This window comes from Cavia porcellus, unplaced genomic scaffold (assembly GCF_034190915.1).
Source record: "Cavia porcellus strain 051 isolate PalLab524CR breed Dunkin Hartley unplaced genomic scaffold, mCavPor4.1 scaffold_8, whole genome shotgun sequence".
Classification (NCBI taxonomy): domain Eukaryota; kingdom Metazoa; phylum Chordata; class Mammalia; order Rodentia; family Caviidae; genus Cavia; species Cavia porcellus.
The window spans coordinates 78656007-78677716 of NW_026947491.1; the positions used below are offsets into that span (position 1 = coordinate 78656007).

Genomic DNA, 21710 nt, shown 5'->3' on the forward strand with positions numbered 1-21710 from the left:
AATCTATTGATTACCAAGTACTTTCACAGAAATTACCTTACATAAAAACATTTCTTAAACCTCCTCTAAGAGTCTAATTTACTATTAAAACCTCCTGCATACAAACCTTCATTAACGATTGAGTAATCCTGAAAAGATGTATCATATTTTCTTGATTTTCATTTTTTAGGTCATTTACTTCCACCTAAGTAAACAAAGAAGGGAACTATTTTATAATCTTTACGCAAAACCTAAGAACTTTTCCAGCAGCATTTTTTAAATGACACAACTCAATCATACTTGTAAATACACAATTAAGTACCTTGGATAAGGAAATCAATAAATTATCTGCCAGTTCTTCCTGCCGAGGTAGTTCATCTGGGTCAATTTTGATTAGTTCTTTAAAGTTTATGCTAGGTGGCATCTTGACTCCTTTTACTGTGCTCCACCTTCTGTAACAAAACAGGTAGGTATCAGCATCCTGAAGGTAAATATTACGGTGTTTTACTGTAACATTACAACGTTCTAAGATGTTAGCAAAGCGCTTCGGGTCCTTAAGAGCAAGGCGGATACGTGTGCAAAATAGCTCTGATCAAAATTATAGCACACAGCAAAAACTCAGTCACACTGTACCAGCTAAATAACAGAGGGCGACTTCTTTGCTGAAATTTGTAAGTCAAACTAAGCTTCTGAGTCCGTAAGCGAACACTTGAGGGGTGCCAAGCACAGGGAGAATGAGAACGACTAAAAATGACCCCTGATTCTCAGAAACAGAAATTGTTTTTAAGTGTGCGAGTAAATGACGGAAACGGACTACAGTTTTGCGAAAGAAACCGGCAGTGCAGCGAGAACCCGGAGGATCGCGGTCCAGAGGCCACAAGGGGCCTCAGGGTCCAAGGCTGAAGCACCAGCGAGGGGAAGACTCGCAGCCCTCTCTTACAAGGGGCCACCCACCTAGACCACGCCTGGCAACCAGCGGCAGTCCCACATCCACCGCCACCAGCACGCCGCGCCCGCCTGCAGTCCCGACCGCCGCCCGGCGCCGCTCCACGCAGACTCTGCGTCCCGCCAAGTCGCGAGCCAGTAAAAGCGGCGGCGGCGGCTGCTAGGCGACACCATTCCCTACCCAGTTAAAGCCAGAATGAGGCCCCGGATGCCAGGAAAGCCTACATTTCACGACTATGAGTGCTGCTTTACGTTTACAACCTCCTTCGGAGGTCTGGACTCAGATTTACAGACAAGGAAAAGGCGAGCGGCGAGGACTCAAATTCCCACAGTGCAATTCTGTCTCGCGGCTGTGCATGCTGGGAACTGAAGTCCCTGAAGGGAGGTGGGAAGGCGTTCCCGGCGTGCAATGCAAGAGGCTGCGACTGTGCTAGAGAGGCTGGAGCGGGCCTGCGAGGCGGGAGGTGCAGGGTCCAGGGCGCTTATGTGCTGGGGTCTCCAGCGAGCTAGAACATGACTGTGCTGCGGTGGTGTCACTTGCCGGGCCGCCCTTCCTGAGGTTTTCCTAAGCCATCCGCTGGCGGACCGTTCCTAGGTGAGTTGGGATGTCGGTCGCGCTGCGGGGAACGGAGGGGTGAAGTCGAGACTTTGCGACGCTCCAGCCCGTGAACTGATGGGCCTGGCAGGGTGCTGGAGAGGTGGGGACCACGCCTTCTCGCTAGACTCTGTACCGCCTGGCATGAGAAGCGGGGTAGAGAGGAAGCTGTCATTTCCATTGATACTTCGGCCGAGGTCGGTTTGGGGTGAGTGAGGAAAAGATAGGGGCCGTCCCCTATCTCAAACCCCCGCGGGGTGAAGTGCTGGCGACACGGAGAGAAGCTTGAAAAGGTGCCATGGCCAAGGGCCAGTGCGACTCAGCCTCAGCGATCACCTCCTGCTGCTGTCACCGCCTTGATTACCTGCGTTTTCCTGAGATGAGAAAATCCTCTCAGGTATTAACCACTCCTTACTCAGACAAGTTCTGCTCATCTCAGCTATTCTAGACTCTTGTACAGCACTAAATAACTTTCTTAAAATGCCGAAGGTTTAAAATCTAGGCGACCTTTCCAACTATGTGGACCTGTGCCTCTTAATGCTATCTATGTTTTGATTCTAATTGACAGTAAATTTTCCTTTAGAAAATAATTTTTTAAACTACGTTTTGAAATAAAATAGCTCAATAAAGTACTGATTTTGTGAGATAATTTAAAAGACTTGAAAGAAGGATATGTGTTTATTCCTTTTCTGAAAGGTTGTATGTCATGATGTTGTCTCGTTTATTCTTAAGAATCATCCATAAAATGGGTGCTGACGTTGTCTTCCTTTTCCGTCTTAAGTTTGGGAATTGATTTAGTGTGACAACACAGATCCTTCTGGCTAGAGGTCTGCTATCCTGCCCCCTCAGACATTCTGGAAACCAGGATTAGTAAAGTATCTTTGTTAAAGATTTTGAATTACATGTTTTTCACCGTCAGTGTTTTAAATTTATAATTTAGCAGAGAATGGCAAAGATGAATTTAATATTCCTCAAACATGCATGATGTCATTACTATTTTATTGCTGCATATTTCATGTTAGGAGTTTAGCTTTTTTAACTGTAGCATTTTATTTTTTTCATTTATTTTCTGTTTACTTAGTTTTGTTTGTATTGAATTTTTCTACCCCTACTTGCCTCACTTGCTTGTTCATATTTATATTCTTAGCCATCCAAGATAGTTGGTCTTAGATTGGTCTAATGGTAAATTTTGTTCTCATTTTTTTCAAAATGAGAATAAATTTGGAGAAGTTAAATAATTCTCTAATAACTAATGCAGCCAAAACAAAATGCCTAATTTTTTTAACTCATCTTAAGAATTTTGAGCCCATACATTATGCTAGACACTAGTGATACAGTAGAAAAGAAGTTATCCATGGTCTACTTCCTTATGCTTTATAATTAGCTATCAGGAGAGTTAACTCAAGTCCTAGTTCATTAACTCATGATCTAACTTTGAGAAATACAGCTCTCAAACACTCCATTATTTGTTAGATTTTCTGCATCAGCCAATTTTCAGTGAGATGAATTATAAATACCCTTGTTACAATATATCACTTTCCTGGACTTGCCTTATTTCTTACCTTCTTTATGATCACTTTTACCTTACTAAAATTACCTCATCGGGTAGGCTTGCCTTTTATAAAAACTACTTCTGTGTCTGTACCAGCTTATATTCCTTAGACGATACTTCCTTTTCTCACTTATCAAGAACATGAATGGTAGCCTAGTTTTCCACTGTTTAAAATAAAGTGTGACCTTAAATTTAGTATCTACTGTGAACAGTAAAGATTTTCTTTAGCCTTGCTTTCAGTGAAAGAAATTAGTGTGCAACAAGCAGATACTTGTCTTCCTTCAACATGGAGAGACTAGAAAAACTAGTAGGAGTCAAGGTGAATACAGAGTTTGCAAACTGGTGGCCAAAGTTATACATTTTTTTTTATGCTTCATTTCATTTTTTTTTCAGTGATGTTTACTTACATTTGTACAAACAACACATAATGATTAGATTCATTGTGGGGAATTGGGACATGTGTATATCAAATCTTAATTCTTTTTAGGCTTCCTTTCTCCTCCTCCCTTTTCTTGGTCTTCTTCCCATTTGCAAAAGATCTATCTCCCTATTTCCTATCACAAACTTTGAAATGGTAAAATGTGATATAATCATATGAAAATTCAGGGGATATAAGCACAATGAAAATTTCCCAGGAAAATGAGCTGGAAGGACTTCTTAGGCGAATTATTTCCAAATTCATATTAAAGTTTCCCTGGGTTTACCTTTTCCACACTTACATTGTTAAATTTTTACAAAAATTGATCACTAATGCATTTGTATTTGAATGAATTGCCGTTTATGTCTCTGTAATGTACCTGATGAATGGTCTTCAGCTGCACTTGAACTGTGTAAAGAGACATTTTTGTTAGTTTCCCATCCCCTTGGACTATTATGTGTGAATGTGCTTCAGTGCTTAGGAAAAAACTAGAAGTTTTTACATAGTGGCCTGCTGCATTGCTACAGCAATGGTAACCCTCAGTGGGTCATGTCTTCCTTTGTTAATACTCTGATACTTAACACTTTTCTTCCTCTCCCTGTGCCTTCCATGTGATTCTTGGACAGAGCCTAAGATGGCTCCACAACTGAGTTTATGACATGTACTAGGACTGACTCTCTCCTTTTCTCTCATATTAAGATCCCTTGGGAAATCTTAAAATTCTGTTATCCTAGTCTTTCTGTAACCCTTCCTACTCACTTCTGTTTGATAAAAACAGAAGACTGGTTACTTACAAAAAAGGACTTGTGCATTGGGTCTTGCCCTCTTGCTGCCCTGTGCTCACCATTTACAGAAGCTCAGACTAATCTATTAAAATGTGACTATAAGTAGCAGAGACTGAGTTTCAAAGCTAATGCTTCTACTCTGTAAATATTTATCTCTAATCAAGCCACAAGATAGTTAGAAGTACATGAGGGATTCTAGGCACAACCAACAGAATATATGTGTGTATCAAAAAGGATGTTTATGCCAACGAATTATCTTAAAGGATTATAAAGCTAGTAAACCCAAATCAGATTGCCAGACTGGAAACTTCAGCAAGATCTGATGCTGTAGTCCTGAGGCAGAATTCCTTCTCTTCAGGAAAACTTTAGTTTTGCTCATAACATGATTCAAATGATTAGATGAGGTCCATCCACATTATTGAACATACTCCCTTTAAAGTTGACTGATTGTTCACCTAAATTTGTGTTTAATTGACTATTACTATAGTAAAGTTTAGGCAAGTTAACATTTAAAGCTATCACAGTGGTCATCATGAATAGTAAACAAGTTCTGTCAAGTCAATGAATATTTTCACCTCATTGACTAAACTGACTTGTTGCTTCCAAAACTCATTTTAATGGTTTGCACACGAGCAAAAAGAAACACCTTTTCAAAGATTCCCCAGAAGAGCTTAATATGAAAGAAAGAGCAAACAGCTAAGGCGTGTTGTAAAGACGTGCTCAGAAACTCAGCTGTAGAGCTGTCTGATGTTCTACCCAAAAGTGTCATTTATGGGAGTAAAGTTTAGAGAAAGAGGTGATGATTACCAAGAAAACCTCACCAAAGCACAGCTCAATATTGGCTGTTTCTAAAAAGAGAATAAATTTTTTGATGAAGTTGAAATAGAGATAAAAGGAATTTGAGGTGTCAGTCTCTAGTGATTTGGGTTTCAGTTGCCAAATCAAGCACCTGTGAGAGTCTCATCATACAGTGATCAGGTAAAGGCTTTTTTTTTTCCCTTCTTGGCCTTTGTTTCCTTTTTGTTCAACTACACTGTATTCAAAAGCCATTTTTAACAGAAATTTAAGGTGCTACTTCTAGATGAAAAAGAGAAAAGGTAATACCCCTGTTCCGTGACAAGCAGTTTCTCATTTTCAGTGAGCCCAAAGTAGGGGCAGAAAATAATTTTCAAAGTTAGAAGCAAGTTCAGCGAGTTTCGATCATTACAGTAGAACTGAGCGTTTAAGTTATTGAATGAAATTTTACAAATTAAGTAACTGTAAAATATGACCTAGCTATTTAGAACTCATGGGATTTGTAAAATTTATTTAGCCTATATGTTTTAACCTGGACTCATTAAAGTTTAAGCCTAAGAATCTTTTATAAAGTAATACATCATTTTTTAGTAACAGGTAACTCAAGTTGAGATAACTAAACTCCCATAATCAGCTAATATAAAACTTGATTAAATTGCCTTAAATTGAAACTACATTTATCACTAGAATATATTTTTATTGAAATACTTTGTATAACTAGTGTAAGTCCATCTCAATATAGTCATACATCACAATGTTGGGACTGTCTTCTGAGAAATAAGTCTTTAACCTGTTTTGTTACTGAATGAACACCATAAGGTATATTTATGCAGGCTAAAGTGATTACACATCCCTGGACAGTATAATCTTACGGAATCCCTACCTTACATGTGCTCTGACATGATCCAAACATAATACATGGCTATACTTCAGTAACTTTTAAGAGTATCTTACTTACTTTCTTCATTGCTGGAAGAAAATACCCAACAACCACATCTTAAAGGAGGACAGATTTCTTTAGCTCACATTTTGTGGAGGTTTCAGTCCATAAATGGGCCGGCTCCAAGGCAGGCTGGCAAGGCAGACAGCCATGGTGGGGCAGAGCTGCTCATGGCGTAGCAGCAGGGAAACAAAGAAAATGAAAGTTAAAAACATTTCTATTGTTGGTGAAAAAATAATGTCATTCCTGTTTTTTGTTTAGACTCCTTTGTTTCTAGTGTTGTAAAACTGTATAGCATCCTGTGCCCAGCTGGAGAAGTTCCATAAATATCTACACAGACACGTAGTTCTCCCTTTTTTGTTGTTGTTTCACAATGACTAGGAATTGACCCAAGTTTGTACCCAGGCTGTGCTTTCAGTGACCCCTCTCAACCAATCCAGCCTCCTCACAGCAAGTTATAAAATCACCAGTGTCACCAGTGAACCAACCTATCAATAATTATTGTACCACCATGGTCCAGTCATCTTTCAAATACAAAGGCATCTAGATGTAAACCAGTGCATAAAGCTAGCAAATTTGACTTAAAATTTTAACAACTCCCAAGTTCTCATAAACACTCCAATGTTGTTTATAAACTTAACCAAATTCGTATACCCTTCAACTAAAAATCCTAAATGCAGGAAATGGGTAGCGAAGAATTTATGCATTGTGCATCATTATATACTTTAATTATGTTTATGAAGATAGTATATCTGTCCTCAGTATATTAGATTCTATAAATATTATGAATATGCAAAAAGTCTCTGTGTGTGTTGTTCCCAAGCCTAAGTTTAATACATTAAAACCAAAAGTTCAGTCTTTTCTTTTTCTTTCTTAGTTTTAAATTTTTCCATTATTAAAACATTTGTCCAAACATTAGTTTGTCACCCTAAGTGAACGATATTACTAGGATGGGGATCTGAGGTTATTTTATGGGAAAGAGGTGTTGGACCTGCATACAAAGTGTGATTTCTATCTGTGCAGTGATGGATGCTTGAGGGTTTTTTGTTTGTTTTTCTAAATTATAACTTACTGTACTGCATATATGCAGACATATCTGTATATGTATAGACATTTGATTTGAGAGCATATTTATTACTCACTTCAGTGAGTTTAAACACAGCAGGTAGTTCTAGTGATCATACCTCACAGGTAATTCTAGTGATCATACATACCTTTTGGACCTCCGGTGTGGAGTAGTTGGCAGGCCTGCTTGGATGGCTGTCATTCTGGAGAATCCTTTTGTTGCTTTCTTAGGTTGGATTCTACTCCCCAATTGCCCTGTCTTTCTGTTTTTTAGTATACTCTGTCATTTCACTGGAAATCTTTTCTTAGTTTCCTAAAAGGACATTGAAAGTAAAATTTAAAGACTTGAAAGACTTAAAATACTTTTATTCTGTTTTCCTACTTGGGAAGTTAAAAGAGAAGTATAAACTTTAACAAATTTATCTGTTCCTAGTCCTATTGTCTAAGATCCTTATAATTAGTTGCTGACATTGCTTCTAGCAGGAATGTAGGAATCAAAATAATCTATCAGTCATTCAGTCAATCAGCTTGTCCCTCTCAGATTAAGAATCTCTCCTGCTCTCCTCTGTGTCCTTTGCTAATCCTTTAACTTTTCCATCTTCTAAAATTTACTACGCTCTCCTCTGCAGTTGTCTTTATCCTTACACATTTATGCCCTTCCTCATCTAAAATACTTTCACTGTCGTTTTACTGTGGGACTGGACAAGAGCTGAAGCAAATACTTGTTCGCTCTCCATCTTTTAATCAGGTGTATCACCCCCACCTCCTGGGTATTAGTAAGAATGTGTAAATCTATACACTTCAATGATGATAATGAGTTCTGGATTCAAGGAAAGCCCTTACATAATTTTTCTTTTAGGTGAAAACTCTCTGAGGAGGATAGCTGATTTCACTCCTGTGGGGTTTTTTTTGGATAAGGTTTTACAGTTTTTGTAATGTCTAATACATTGTGGAGTCTTCCTAAAGATACTTCCATTTTTTCTCATATATATCCTTTTTATATATGTCCTTATATAAATTTTACTTTGTATTTTTAAATCTGTACCCACTCTCCCCACATAGATAGGATATTTTACTGCTGAACAGAGTTTTACTCTGTTTCATATTCTTCCTCTTTGATCTGTCCATGACTCCAGAGGTGTATCTCAGATCTCAGATCTTCTAGCTCTGTGAAGTACATATTTTTTTGTTGTTGCTGTAACAAATTTTCATGAATGTAATAGATTAATATAGCTCATATATACGTAGTATTTATTTTCCCAAAAAAACTTTTAGGCTCTCCTGCAGCATGTCATACTAGTTGTTTGGAGTTATATATCTGCTTCCCTGGTAGCCTAACCTCTGACATTTTATCACTATCTCCTTAGCTAAAGATATTAGGTCCAAAGATTACATGATATATTATCAAGGACTATACTAAATGTATAAAACACATTTGAAGGAGCAATTAATTGAGTTAGTGAATTGTGCCTTGGGAATATAGAGAAATTATTAGTTAATCCTTTTTAGAAGTGGAGGTATTGGGACTGAGCTTTTTCTGAAACTGTTTTGTTTTAGTTATCCACTAAAATTGTACTAACTTGAGAAAAATATTTACCTCATTTTCCCTTTTTTCTTCCCAGTTTTTATCCATAAGTATATTCAGAAAAAATGGCTGATATTAACTTCAAAGAGGTGACCTTAATAGTAAGTGTGGTTACTGCCTGCTACTGGAACAGCCTGTTCTGTGGTTTTGTTTTTGATGATGTTTCAGCAATACTGGATAATAAAGATCTGCATCCATCTACACCTTTGAAAACTTTATTTCAGAATGATTTCTGGGGAACCCCTATGTCTGAGGTAAGCAAGTACTTGTTAGATGAGATACAACTTACGATAAATTGAAAAGGAAGTTAAAGATGTAGTTATCTTTAAAGCCTTGATTCTTTCCTTGACTGGTATGGTGGCTTTTTAAGAAGTAATATATATGTGTAAAAAAATCAAATGCAGTGTCTTTATTTGTTAGTAATTTTTCTTTTTTTTTTTTTGTCCTGTGTGTCAATCACAAGAGATGACTAATATATTTACCCATTTTAAAATATAACTTTAATATAAATAGACATTATGGGTAAGATATTAAGTACCTATATTGTAAGTTTCTCTGTAGGAGGAAACAAAATAGTTCATTAAAAATTAGAAGTGGCATTTCTCTTAGTTAGTAGTTATTTTGGTAACAACTGTTACCAAAAGTTTTTTTTCATTTTTCTGAGAATATCTTTATTTTGAAGGTCAGTGTTAAACTGATTGTTCAGGATTAAAATTATTGACTTGGAATCATCTTGTCATATATTAGTTATATGAAAATGATGAGAAAACAGATTTTAGGCGACAAGTCATTTTGTGGTGTATAAAAAGGCAGATTTTAAGTAAGTTATTACTGAAACGTAACATGTAATACATTAGTACTTTGTTTCTCTGTTATCATTTGTGACCTCTTTCTTCATTCCCCAGATTTGGAAGCTTCTCAAAAATAGGATAAGATCTTTCATTCTTCTGGTCATAAGCACATAACAAATATTTTTTTCTTATTAAATAAATGACCTTATTTTCCTATAATCTTCCTAATCTCATCCTTTAGAAAACAAAATCTTTTGATGAGGAGAAAATGTTATATATCATGTACACCCCTCTTCCTTTGTTCTCCAGAGACCAATACATATCTATGTCCATTCCCCAGCCTATGTGGTAACTGTTGTGATTTCAGTCATTAGGATTGAGATTTTTAACCTAAAATTTAGCAGACCAGATTGAAGAACCTAATACAAGGTAGCATATTGTGGTGTCAGCACTCTGTTTTGTGATTTTCTTCTCCTCTTCGTGGACTGAAAATTTTATTTTGTTCAAAGCAGACAAAGAAAAAATCATTAATATGCATGCAGAATCAATGAACAAGCTACAGAATAAAAGTAGGCAATTGTGAAATTAGGGAAAAATTATAAATGATATTTACTTCTCAGGAAGTTTCACAGTGAGCCTGGAATTAGCACAAAGATCTAACGATTGATGTCATCAAGTAATAATAGCCTGAAATCCAGCATGCATGTGTGTGCATGCATTTTATGCATGTCTGTGTTTGTTCTTGTGTTTCGTATGTGGATTTTTGTCAGTGTGCCTCTTAAGGAACATTTTGGGCTTAGGATATTCTCCTAAGTCATATGAATACTACCATATTAGGGATCTCCTCTTAGTGTCTATCTCTTTATCTGTTTGTAGATACATAAAACACTGTTAATTTATACTTCAGTGGAGCACAACTCGGGGTACAGAGTACAATCTGCCCAAGACATTTTAAAATTTGTTAAGACTTTATCCTAATCTGCTGCATCAGCTCATTCCTCAGAGTAGGATGTGAACTTCCATATTTCATGTCTTGTTTTGTTTGTATTTATCTGGGTGTTTGGTTGTTACTTGGGGGGAATTATTGGATGAAGTTATTTGTTTTAAGTCTTCTAGATGATCCGTATAGCCATGGCTATGCCTTTGTGGTATTTGGCCTCTAAGGAACCTTGTATTAAGGGATGTTCTGCAGAAGTTTTTTTGCCATCCTTATATTGAGCATTGAACTGTTATTTATTCATTATGTTTATGTTTGTTTCCAGTGTCAGCCAGGATGAATAATGAAGTTTTTCTTAAATATGCATGATCTAAAATAAAAATGATCTAAATTATTTTCTTCATAATAGGCCTAGCTATTTTACTGTATTTTTACAAAGTAAACCTTATATAGCCAGTTGATGACTGTCTTAAAAAAGGAGTCTATTTAAAGAGTCCTAATGAGTTATGAAAATAATTATATTAATCTTTTTAGTTGATCATTACCTTTGACATATATATATATGTAATAGAACTATAATAAGCAGTTTTATATAGTGTAACATAATGTGTTTTTCCTTCTATTTTATGGTTTAGTCCTTTCACCTGACAAAGGTGGAGTTAACAGTAACAGTTCAGGGATGCAGGATGTTTCTACCATCTGTCTTCTAGTACAGATCTCGTCAGTTCAGTAGAGGGCCTTAAAAATAATTTTGTATTCCTGAGATGAAATTTGAAATATGAACTAGAATTAACTAAAAAAGAAAGATCATTCTAAATAGATGGTACGTCATATATGTAATCAGTAAAAACAGATATTAAAATCTTCATTTTAAAATGAGGAATATTTAATCCTTGAGTTTACTGATACTGCCTAGTAAGGAAGAATAGGCTTAGGTCTATACACGTACCAGAGAGTAATACCAGAATATGGTAAGAGGTAAAAGCACAAAGAATTTAGGTATAAGACTATACATAAACTTAACAGAGTGATAGTTTATTAAAGTCTGCATTTTATTCTTAAATCTAGTTTGACTTTGCTTTTGAGTGAAAGGTATTTGTGGTTAAATGTGATGTCAAAGTTACAAATAATTCAATACTTAACATGAAACTTGGTTTACTGTTAAAAAGAGAATCCTACAACAAAAAGATTCTATTTTCATATTTTTAAAAAGTTTTTATGCCTGTTCTTCTCTTTGGCATTTGGAGATTTTTATTTTAATATATACATGTTTATACATTATGAATAAAACATAAAATAACTAGGGAGTGTCTTTTTGAATCGTCACTGTTTGGACTGATCTAGTTCTATAAACTTTGGCATTGGCAGTAGGAAGGCTGATTTAGATAGATCCTAGGTTCCAATTTGATCAATGGCACCATTGTTCTACCTTTTTATAAAATATGAGTAAGAGGAATATCAAATGTTCTTCCTCTGGTAAACTATCTGACCATCATGTATCAGGAGAAACTCTTTTTTTGTAATAAGGGAACAAAAACATCATAAGCTTACACATTATAGTGCTATCTTTTATGTTGTCTTGGGGCATTTCATTACATTATTGTTATTTCACAGCCAAATGCAAGTATTTTCACAGTAAAAACAATCACTAGCTTTTGTACCCTGAATGACCAAGTAACTTTATTTAATAATCAGTGCTTTTTCTTCCTTGTAGGAGAGAAGCCACAAATCCTACCGACCCTTAACAGTTTTGACATTTCGCTTAAATTACATGTTTAGTGAACTAAAACCAATGTCATATCATCTTCTGAATATGATTTTTCATGCTGTGGTTAGTGTGGTATTTCTTAAAGTCTGCAAGCTTTTTCTGGACAACAAGAGTGGTCTGATTGCTGCTCTGCTTTTTGCAGTGCACCCCATACATACAGAAGCAGTAAGTAAAACAGTAATTAATTTTTTAAATCTTTGTTTTTAAAAAGCCTATAGTGACAGGTGCTTATTCTTTTTAAAAATTTAACCTTGTATTTAATCCAAAGATCTAAAACCTCTTAGAGTAGTGCAGTGTCTTAAATCCTTCATGCACAAAATCTCACTACTACATAAAATTTTTAAAATAGTTTTTGGAACATAACCTTCAAAAGCGTAAGGTATATATAATCTCTTCACTTTAGTAGAGTAAAATATGATTGAATTCAGTTCTTTTGTTTGATACAGTTTTGTTGTTTTGGTACTGCAGATTGATAGTAAGGCTTTTTATATGATAGCCCAGCACTGTACTTCTGTATCACTGCCTCTTGTTTAAATCTTATTTTGAGTGAGAATCTTACTAAGTTATCTTGAGCTTACCTCCCAAGAACCAAAGTTGCAGATGGGTACCACTTGCCCAACTTGCTGATTGTTTTCTGTCAACACAGATTTTAAATATTTGTTAGCTTGTCAGTGTTTATGTTTCAAAGGATAGATAATAAAGCAGATTTAAATAAAGAATGAAAATACATAAAATATTTGGAGACATTAAACAACTGATATTCTACACGTTTTTAAATTGTCTATTGCCACATATTTTAAAAATGTGAACTATCTGCTGTTGTCAGTGTCTGTCAGACACTTCCTACAAGGTACACCCAAACTATGATTTTATTTATCTTGGTAAATAAATCAGTTACTTAAAATAATTACTTAATTACTTTTTTTGAAACTCTAAAACTGCCTCCTAGCAAAGCTAAGAGTATTTTATCCAATTGCTTTTCCACAGACTTTCTGTAAGCAAAAACATGTTTTTGTGTTTTGGAGGAGTGTGTTGCATCTCTGAGCTAGTTATCTTATACCAGGCAATATTTATCTGAACAATTTTTGCAAACATTTCCAGAAATAGTAGGTTGTTCTAAATTTTGCATTGAGTTTAAAATACTTTAAAGGGATAGTTTTGGAAATTTTTATTTAAAATGAAAGGGACTGTTCAAAGTCTTACTGTCTTTTTTAGTTTGCAGGTTAATTATGAGATACAATTTACTGAATTTATGATACCTTTGTATTTTGAAAATGATATCTTAAGAAAATTACTTAGCTTTTTTCCTTGTTTATAAGAATCTTTCTGGAATAGTAGTCATGGATGATGTTGCCTGAATCTAGATAAAGAATCTGCATAGACTCTGTGCTATTTTTGCAACTTACTGTAAACCTGTAATTATTTCAAAATATGTTAAAATAATACAACTGTTAAATTCCCATTTATAGAAGATATGTAAATTCACCACTTGGGGGCAGTCAAAGACTGTTAAAGAAATATGCTAGTGACTTTATGGTTAAAGTATAGTTTAGTATTACCTAGTTTGAAATGTTTTTCATTAATATAAACCTCCCTCTCTTTCCCTTTCTAGGTAACAGGTGTTGTAGGAAGAGCAGAACTTTTGTCATCTATCTTTTTTCTAGCTGCATTTTTGTCCTATACAAAGTCAAAAGGACCAGATAATTCCATAGGTAAATTTCTGACATTGTATTTTTTTCTGTAGCTATATATAAAAAATTGATCAAATAAGTTTCATTCATTTCAAGTGATTCTTACAAAATACTGTGTGCCACATGTAAGGTTTAACTTCATGTAGTTTCATCTGCTGCTATTGAAAGAAAAAAACAAATAAGTGATTTAGCCAAATAGTTATTTTATCTTGGATATTTAATAGGAATAAATTTGGCCCTTTTTGCTGTGCATACAGTAAGGCCCTAAAGCACTTTGAGTGGAAGCGTAACATGAAGATTAAAGCATGGACTTGAGTGTCTGCTTTCACATTCCCGTTCCACCATTTGTGTTTTAGCTCTGTATTCTACCCTTGAGAAATTACTGAACTATCTCTGTGCTTTTGTTTCTTTACCTATAAAATTTGGATAATAAAATCTCTTATCTATGCAGTCCATCATACAGTGTAAGGTAATTCAGTAACTAATACAGACTTGCAAAACGATATCCCCTTGAAGTACTCTACAGTGCAAAGCATGGAGGATAAAGTTAAAATATATTATGGTCTTAAAGACCATCATCAGGTTCACTCCTGACTCTAGCCCGTATTTCCTAGCATTCTTCCTAATTATATTACTGTGTTATTTTTATTCTTCATAATTTTAATGGCATGTTTTTCTTTAAAATTTCTTATTTTAAGTGCTTAGTCTAAGCAATATATGCTGTCATGTTTGCTTTTTTTTTTTTTTTGTGATTGGTGTACCTTTAGGACACTTAGTTACTTTGGCTTGTGGGTTTAAGCCTCATGTATTCAAGTTATCAACCACCATGCCTGATAACAGGAATTTCCTAGACCACTCAATGTTTCTCCTATGATTTTGAAGAAATACCAAGAATTAAAACACATGACAGAGTTCCAGGTTCCCAGGGACCACTGTTGATCAGTGTTGCTTCCATTTCTTAACTTGATAGATAAAATACATAAATCACATCTTAATGACTTGATGTTTTGATACCTGTATATGTTATATAATCAAGTTAAATTTAAAATCTCTTCATTTTTCACTTTGAAGTGAAAATATTCAAAATCCTTTCTTCTAGCTTTTTGACATGTATAATATAAAAAACGTAGTCACCCTACTGTGTAATATAACACATTAGAATTTAACTCTTGTCTAACTGCAGCGTATATTCACTCAAGCTTTGCCCACTGATCGAACGTCTCCCCAGCTTCTAGCAGCTACCATTCTCCTCTCAATTCTTATTACATCAACTTTTTTTTAATATAGCCCACCTATGAGTGAGATCATGCAGCGTTTGTTTTCCTGTGCCTTATCTCCAATTCCATCTATGTTGTCATTCTTTTTATGGTTAAATAGTAGACCATGTATATCACAATTTTCTTTGGTCATTCATCATTGTTAAGGCACTTGGGTTTTTTCCATTTGTTGGCTATTGTAAGTAGTACTGTAGCAAACATGGGCGAGCAGATATCTCTTGGACATGGTGGTTTCATATCCTTTGGGTATATCTGCTAGTGGATTATATGGTAGTTGTATTTTTAATTTTTTGAGGAACCTTCATACTGTTTTCCAGTATAGCTATTCTAATTTACATTCTCATTTTGAGGAACCTTCATACTGTTTTCCAGCATGGCTATTCTAATTTACGTTCTCATCAGAAGTATGCAAAATATCTTTTTATCAACATCCTCAACATCTTTGTTATTTTTGTGTTTATAATAGCAGTTATTCTAACTGAAGTGAGAGTCTCTCATTGTGGTTTTGATATGCATTTATCTTAATTAGTGAAGGTGAGAATTTTGATAATTAATGTATTTTTGATCCATTGTTTAATTTGGTTGTTTGCTCTTTAGTTTTGGGAGTTCCTATATTCAAGTGGTTTATGTATAGATGTATAGTTTGCAAATATATTCTTTTTTCTGTAGGTTTTTCTCTTTGATTCCTTTTCTATACAGAAACTTTTCTTTATTTTTATATAATACTGTTTATGTATACTTTTGTTTCTTGTGCTTTTGGAAAATCCTTGCCCATTTTAGTACCCTCAAGCATTTCCCTTATGCTTTTTGCTGGTTGTGTCATTGTTTTAGATTGTGTATTAATCTTTAATCCATTTTGATTTGAGCTTTGTATTGTATTAAAAAATACCATTTTAGTTTCATTCTTTTGCTTATGGATAACCAATTTTTTGAGTCCCATTTATTGATTTCTATCCATTCTGCAATGTGTTTTCTTGGCTAGCACCTTTGTTGAAATCATTTGGCTACTTGTGGAAGTCAACCTGTTGTTTCCATTTTGTACCATTGGTTTATGTGTCTTTTTATTTCAATATTTTTCTGTTTGGATGACTATTTAATATAGGTTGAAGTCAGGTAATACAATGCCTCTGGCTTTGTTCTAAGAAATCTACTTATCAGTGTTTCTGAAGTATGTACTCTGTGTTTATCTTTGCAGCTCACACTAATCAGCATAGTGGGACATTTCCTTAAAAGAGCACACAGGGATCCTCCCAATAGAGTCAAAAGCTAGAATTGAAGTTAAAATTTTTTCTCACTTTTACATTTTGCTTTATGTGCAACATACACACTTAAGATATCCTCAAGTGGTAAAGAGTTTACTTTTTTAAATACTGTGAAAACCATCTCTCCCTCTCAGTCTTTTTCAAGGGCTGATTTTTGGGGACAGGGCGAACAGATCATGCAAGTTCTCATGTTGTAACCTTAGAGTCCTTAACTTTTTCTGTTTTTAATCTTTGCTTCCTAAAATGGTTCCTAGTTTGTCATAAGTATTCAATGTGAAAATTTATTGAAGAAATGAGCAAGTGAATAAATTTCATTTATTTTCAATTGTAACTGAAAAGGTGCTAGCACCATCTTTAGACCTCTCTGTGATCTTAAACTCTGCTGATACTTTGTTTTACTCTTGAAGCCAGTTTTCATCATGGTATCTGTTACACCTTTTCAGTTGTAATTATTTAATCATTTAAATTCTAGGTTATTCATGTGCCATCCCATTCATGTAAGTATAATGCAATCTCAGAGCCTTTGTTTTTGCTTTGACAGTATTTTAGGTTTCTGCTCAGTATTGCATCAGACATTATCAGTGCCATCACTCATCTTTGCTAGTCCTTTTATTTACCTCCATTCTTTTTCCTCAACACTTCTGTATTGTCAGTGTATCATTTGTCAACTCTCCTCCCATACCCTTGAAATGTAGTGGATACCAGTAACTAACCTAGCAAATGTAGTTGTTCTGGACAAAATCATGTAACTTCTGCCACAGAGGATGTGGCATAAAATCAAAGTGGATATGTTTATGGTAATACCATCACTAACATTTTAAAGAATGAAATGATTGGTTTTAATAAGTCTTTTCCATTATTAGTGCTGTTAATTGGTGAGATGGAGTCAAGTATTATACAAGGTAGCTGATTGCTATCTTTATTCGAGAAGAGGTACATAGCAGTGAAGTTTCGTGAGTTTACCTGTATAAAAACCAGTTGTTCCTCAGTAATATGTGACTAAAAAATCTTATAAACTTTTTTCATATTAAAAAATTTGTATACTGGGGCTGGGGATTTAGCTCAGTGGCATAAGCACCTGCCTTGCAAGCGCATGGTCGTGAGTTTGATCCCCGGTACCGATAAAAAAAAAAAAGTGTGTATACTTACAGTTGTCTTATTATTCAGAGTAATCTTGGGGTTTAATAAAATAATGCATGCTAAATAGTACATGAACTATACATTTGAGGGGTATGGAGGAATAGGCAGTGCTGTAATTCCCTAACCCTGATTTAATCTTACTTTGTGACAGTTGTCTAGCTAAGTTGTTCGAACTGGGCTTGAGTCCACTTTTTCCCACTAATTTTTAGTATGAACATGTACTGGCACTGTTCTGTATCATTTATTTGTCAAGCTTATTTATGCTCCTAGTCTTTTATTTTGTATCTACTAGTCCCACTTTTTCTATGACCTATATATCCTAAAGATCCAGCCTTAGATTCAAACTTTCACGAAGAACTATCTAATGATTTCTTTCCTCTATTGTTTCTTACTCAATTTTACACTGTTGTTCAGTGCTTAATGCAATGTTGTTTTGGTGGTTGTATCCTGATTAGAATATAGGATTTGTTTGTTGGTTTGATTTTATGAAAAGACTGTTATACAGAGAATCCTCAGTAGTTTATACTATAAAATTATTTTTTATAATTTAATTTTTTCTCTCTGTTAAATTACAGTGTGGACTCCAATTGCATTGACAGTGTTTTTAGTGGCTGTTGCAACACTGTGTAAAGAACAAGGCATAACAGTTGTGGGGATTTGTTGTATATATGAAGTATTTATCGCCCAGGGGGTAAGGAAAAAAATAAATGTTCTTGTTACTGTCTTTTGTCCTAGTAAGATTTTATTAGCCTTATTTTCTATAGGTGAATTTGCTTACCAATAATACCAGAATTTGGCAAAAAAAAAAAAAAAAAAAAAAGCATTAACCACTGAAAAGACTTATTTAATATGTTAGAGTGTATTTAGTTTTATATGGATTGCTTTTTAAGTTTTGGTGATGACATTGTCAGGCAATTTGGAAAATTGCATATTAATACTGCTGTAATACAGTTCATTATTAGATAAGATTGTCGAGCTTTTTATTCATTAACAGTTCCACAAACTGTTCTGCATTGATTTTCCAATTATATTGAGTTTGAATCTAGTCTTGCATTTAGATATTACTGCATTGTTGAAAACATTATACTATGATTTGTTATATGTACTTTTTTTTCTTTTTTAGTATACTTTGCCATTATTATGTACTACTGCTGGACAGTTTCTCCGTGGAAAGAGTAGTATTCCATTCTCTCTTCTGCAGACATTAATAAAACTAATTGTCTTGATGTTTAGTACATTATTACTTGTGGTAATTAGAGTCCAGATTATTCAGTCCCAGCTTCCAGTATTTACAAGGTATGAATTCTGCTTCTTTTTTGGTTTTTCCATTTTCTTTTTTACTTTAAGTGATCATGAATATCTCACATGTTCTTTGATTTACAATGAATTTTTCAACCACTTTTTTGAGGTATAATCAAAATGTTTATAAAAACTGTATAATATTTCAAATATACAAACTGTTTAGTTATGCATATATGTGCATCCACAAAACCACCACAATAAAGATAGACCCCCCAGACTGATTAAGTATTAAGGTTAATATTGTCTTCTCTATCCTTAGTGGTCTTTGTCTTGGTCGATCATTGAGAGACAAATACTGAAGTTTTTCTAAAATTGCAGATTGGTCTATTTCACACTTCTGTCAGTTTCTGTTTTCATGTGTTTTTGAAGATCTGTTATTAAGTGCATTAGAGTTGACATATCTTAATGAGTTGATCCCTTTATTATCATTAAATGATCTTTTTACCTATGCATACTATTAATCCTTACTTAGAACTTTATTTAATATGATTACAGATATATTTGATATAAGTATATCTCTTACAAATTATTTTACAAAGTTTTTTGTATGAGACAGTTCTCTTAGAGCAATATGCTAATAAAATTATCACTTCGGCTGTGTTTGAAAATGTCATTTTGAAAATGTTGCATATAAGTGGGTCTTTTTTTTGTTTGGTCAGGTAATCCAAATTTTAAATGGGGTATTTTATCCTTTTATGTGTAACATTAAATAACATTGATGAATATTCTCAGAAGCATCCATGATACTCATGCAATGAATCTTAAGTGATTTTTTTGTTGTGACTTAATTAGAAAGTCATAACTTAAAGCATTGCTGCACAGTCAATATTGTATTTTGTGTGTCTGAATTATTCTGATAATTGGCAGAAAAAGATAACCTTTAAACAGTTCTTCATAAATATCACTTTCAACTAGACATCTCATAAATTTCAGATAGTTTGATTTTTGGCAACATTATAAGGTACTATAAAATTCTTCTTTGGTTTAACAAGACTGTACATACAATATTTATTTTCTGTTACCTTTTTTTTCATCTACATACTCTTTTGTTATAGACTACATTTGCATTTAAAAAGTATTTTCTTTGCTAAACATGGTACCACATACCCGAAATCCTAGAATTTGGGAGACTGAGGCAGGCAGATTGCTGTGAATTCAAATCCAGCCTGGGCTACATGTTTAGTTCAAAGTCGGCCTAAACTACATACTGAGATCCTCATACCAAAAAAAAAAAAAAAAAAAGTTTTCCTTAAATAACTTTACTTTCATTCTTTGTACAGGTTTGATAACCCAGCTGCTGTAAGTCCAACTCCTACAAGGCAGCTAACGTTTAACTACCTCCTTCCTGTGAATGCTTGGCTTCTATTAAATCCTTCAGAGCTCTGCTGTGATTGGACAATGGGAACAATACCACTGATAGAGTCATTTCTAGACATTCGAAATCTTGCCACTTTTGCTTTCTTTTGCTTTCTGGGAGTTTTGGGGATATTCAGTCTCCGATACCCTGGTGACTCTTCCAAGACTGTATTAATGGTAAGAAACTTTTTTAACCTTTCCATCAGGGTTGTTTTCTGTGATTCAGAGACTATTTTGAATTCATTTTACAAGCAAGTCCCTTTCTTTGTTTAGCATCATCCCAATCTATGAATTTATTTTACATTATCCTAAAATTATATATAAGAATATGATTTGAAGGCATAAATTGATGTATACATTCAGTGCCTTATGTTTGTTAGCTTGCTATAACTAAGTTATGCAAACTAAAATACCTTGTTATATTGTATATTTTTTTCTTTCATGAAGAAAACGTCCACTGAAATGTACAGCTGAAAAAATGTACATAGTTTTTAGTTCTCATTAGCAAGATTTTCATTACTTCCTGAGGTAATCTGATTATGTTCAGAAAAGGCTGATGCTTTTTAAAAGTCTTAATGTCCTCATGAATTATTTTTCTTTTTGTTTTTATTTGGCACTTTACAAGAGGTTTTTTTTTTTTTTTTCTTGTGACAACAGAGTAATAACTTGTAATGTTTTCTCCAGCACTTGCTATGTGTCATCAAGCTTATGCTTTGCAAATACATCTTTTTTTGAGAGTCACTAGATTCATTTATTCATTCATGAGAAATATATGATAGTAGCCTACATACTGGGCAGCATTTTTGACACTGAGAATATGATAATAAAAAGAAACACCAGGGCCCATTTCCAGGGAGTTGGAATCATAGAGAAATTTGTAACCAATGCCTGAGATACAAAGAGCATTGAAAGAATACAATATAGAGTTAGGAAAATAGATGATACTTAATTTGAAAATGTTGAGTTTCAGGTTTCCTTGAAACATCCTAGTAGGGATTTTGAATAGCACTTCCTGCCCAATTCAAGAGTGATTCCTAAGCTGCACATAAAAATTTTATTCATTATCATAAAGGTATTAATTGAAATCAGAATGTAAATAACAATGGCATATGGAGAAGTTATAAAAGCAACATTTCTCAAACAATGTATTGTCATTTCTTTGAAAAATGGTTGCTACCTAATACTGTTCTAATTATATGGAACAAAAGTTAATCATACATATTATGGATGCATTAGAGCACTTAATCTTAATTTGCCCCTCAGAAATATTTAAGGTTGTTGAATAGAGTGAAAAAGAAGCCTACAACTTTGTCCTAAAAAAAGTTTCCCATATTTAGAGTTTGAAAAGAGAAAAATAAACTTAAATAACAGACATTATTAAATAAACAAAAAAGTAAGAAAATGTTTTAGTAAATACAGAGTAACTAACATTAATAGATACTTTTAAGTGAAAAATAAAATTTTTGAAGTGCTATCTATTTGATTTGGCCTCTTATAATCTATCAGTTACTTAAATGTCAAAAGCCG

The 21710-nt window shown here is 34.1% G+C and overlaps 2 protein-coding genes across 6 annotated transcripts in view; one reads left to right on the top strand and one right to left on the bottom strand.

Annotated features, from left to right (window-relative positions):
• Cep290 (centrosomal protein 290) overlaps positions 1 to 1127 on the bottom strand; it is a 72433-nt gene extending 71306 nt beyond the window's left edge. For 2 of the 4 annotated variants that reach the window (XM_063255269.1, XM_063255267.1), the window contains exons 1-3: positions 934 to 1126; positions 302 to 431; positions 107 to 184 (exon numbers count right to left, since the gene is read on the bottom strand). In XM_063255269.1, coding sequence (XP_063111339.1) covers positions 107 to 184; positions 302 to 403 — 180 coding nt within the window. In that variant the 5' untranslated portion in view covers positions 404 to 431; positions 934 to 1126. Of the gene's footprint in view, positions 1 to 106; positions 185 to 301; positions 432 to 933 lie in introns of all 4 variants that reach the window. The other 2 variants (XM_063255268.1, XM_063255271.1) reach the window with 2 other exon arrangements.
• Positions 1128 to 1320: 193 nt separating this feature from the next.
• Tmtc3 (transmembrane O-mannosyltransferase targeting cadherins 3) overlaps positions 1321 to 21710 on the top strand; it is a 41794-nt gene continuing 21404 nt past the window's right edge. The window contains exons 1-7 of one of the 2 annotated variants that reach the window (XM_003475878.4): positions 1321 to 1519; positions 8697 to 8913; positions 12102 to 12320; positions 13768 to 13867; positions 18101 to 18216; positions 18649 to 18821; positions 20108 to 20360. In XM_003475878.4, the coding sequence (XP_003475926.1) occupies positions 8725 to 8913; positions 12102 to 12320; positions 13768 to 13867; positions 18101 to 18216; positions 18649 to 18821; positions 20108 to 20360 (1050 nt within the window). In that variant the 5' untranslated portion in view covers positions 1321 to 1519; positions 8697 to 8724. Of the gene's footprint in view, positions 1520 to 1541; positions 1917 to 8696; positions 8914 to 12101; positions 12321 to 13767; positions 13868 to 18100; positions 18217 to 18648; positions 18822 to 20107; positions 20361 to 21710 lie in introns of those variants that run through there. The other variant, XM_063255272.1, reaches the window with a different exon arrangement.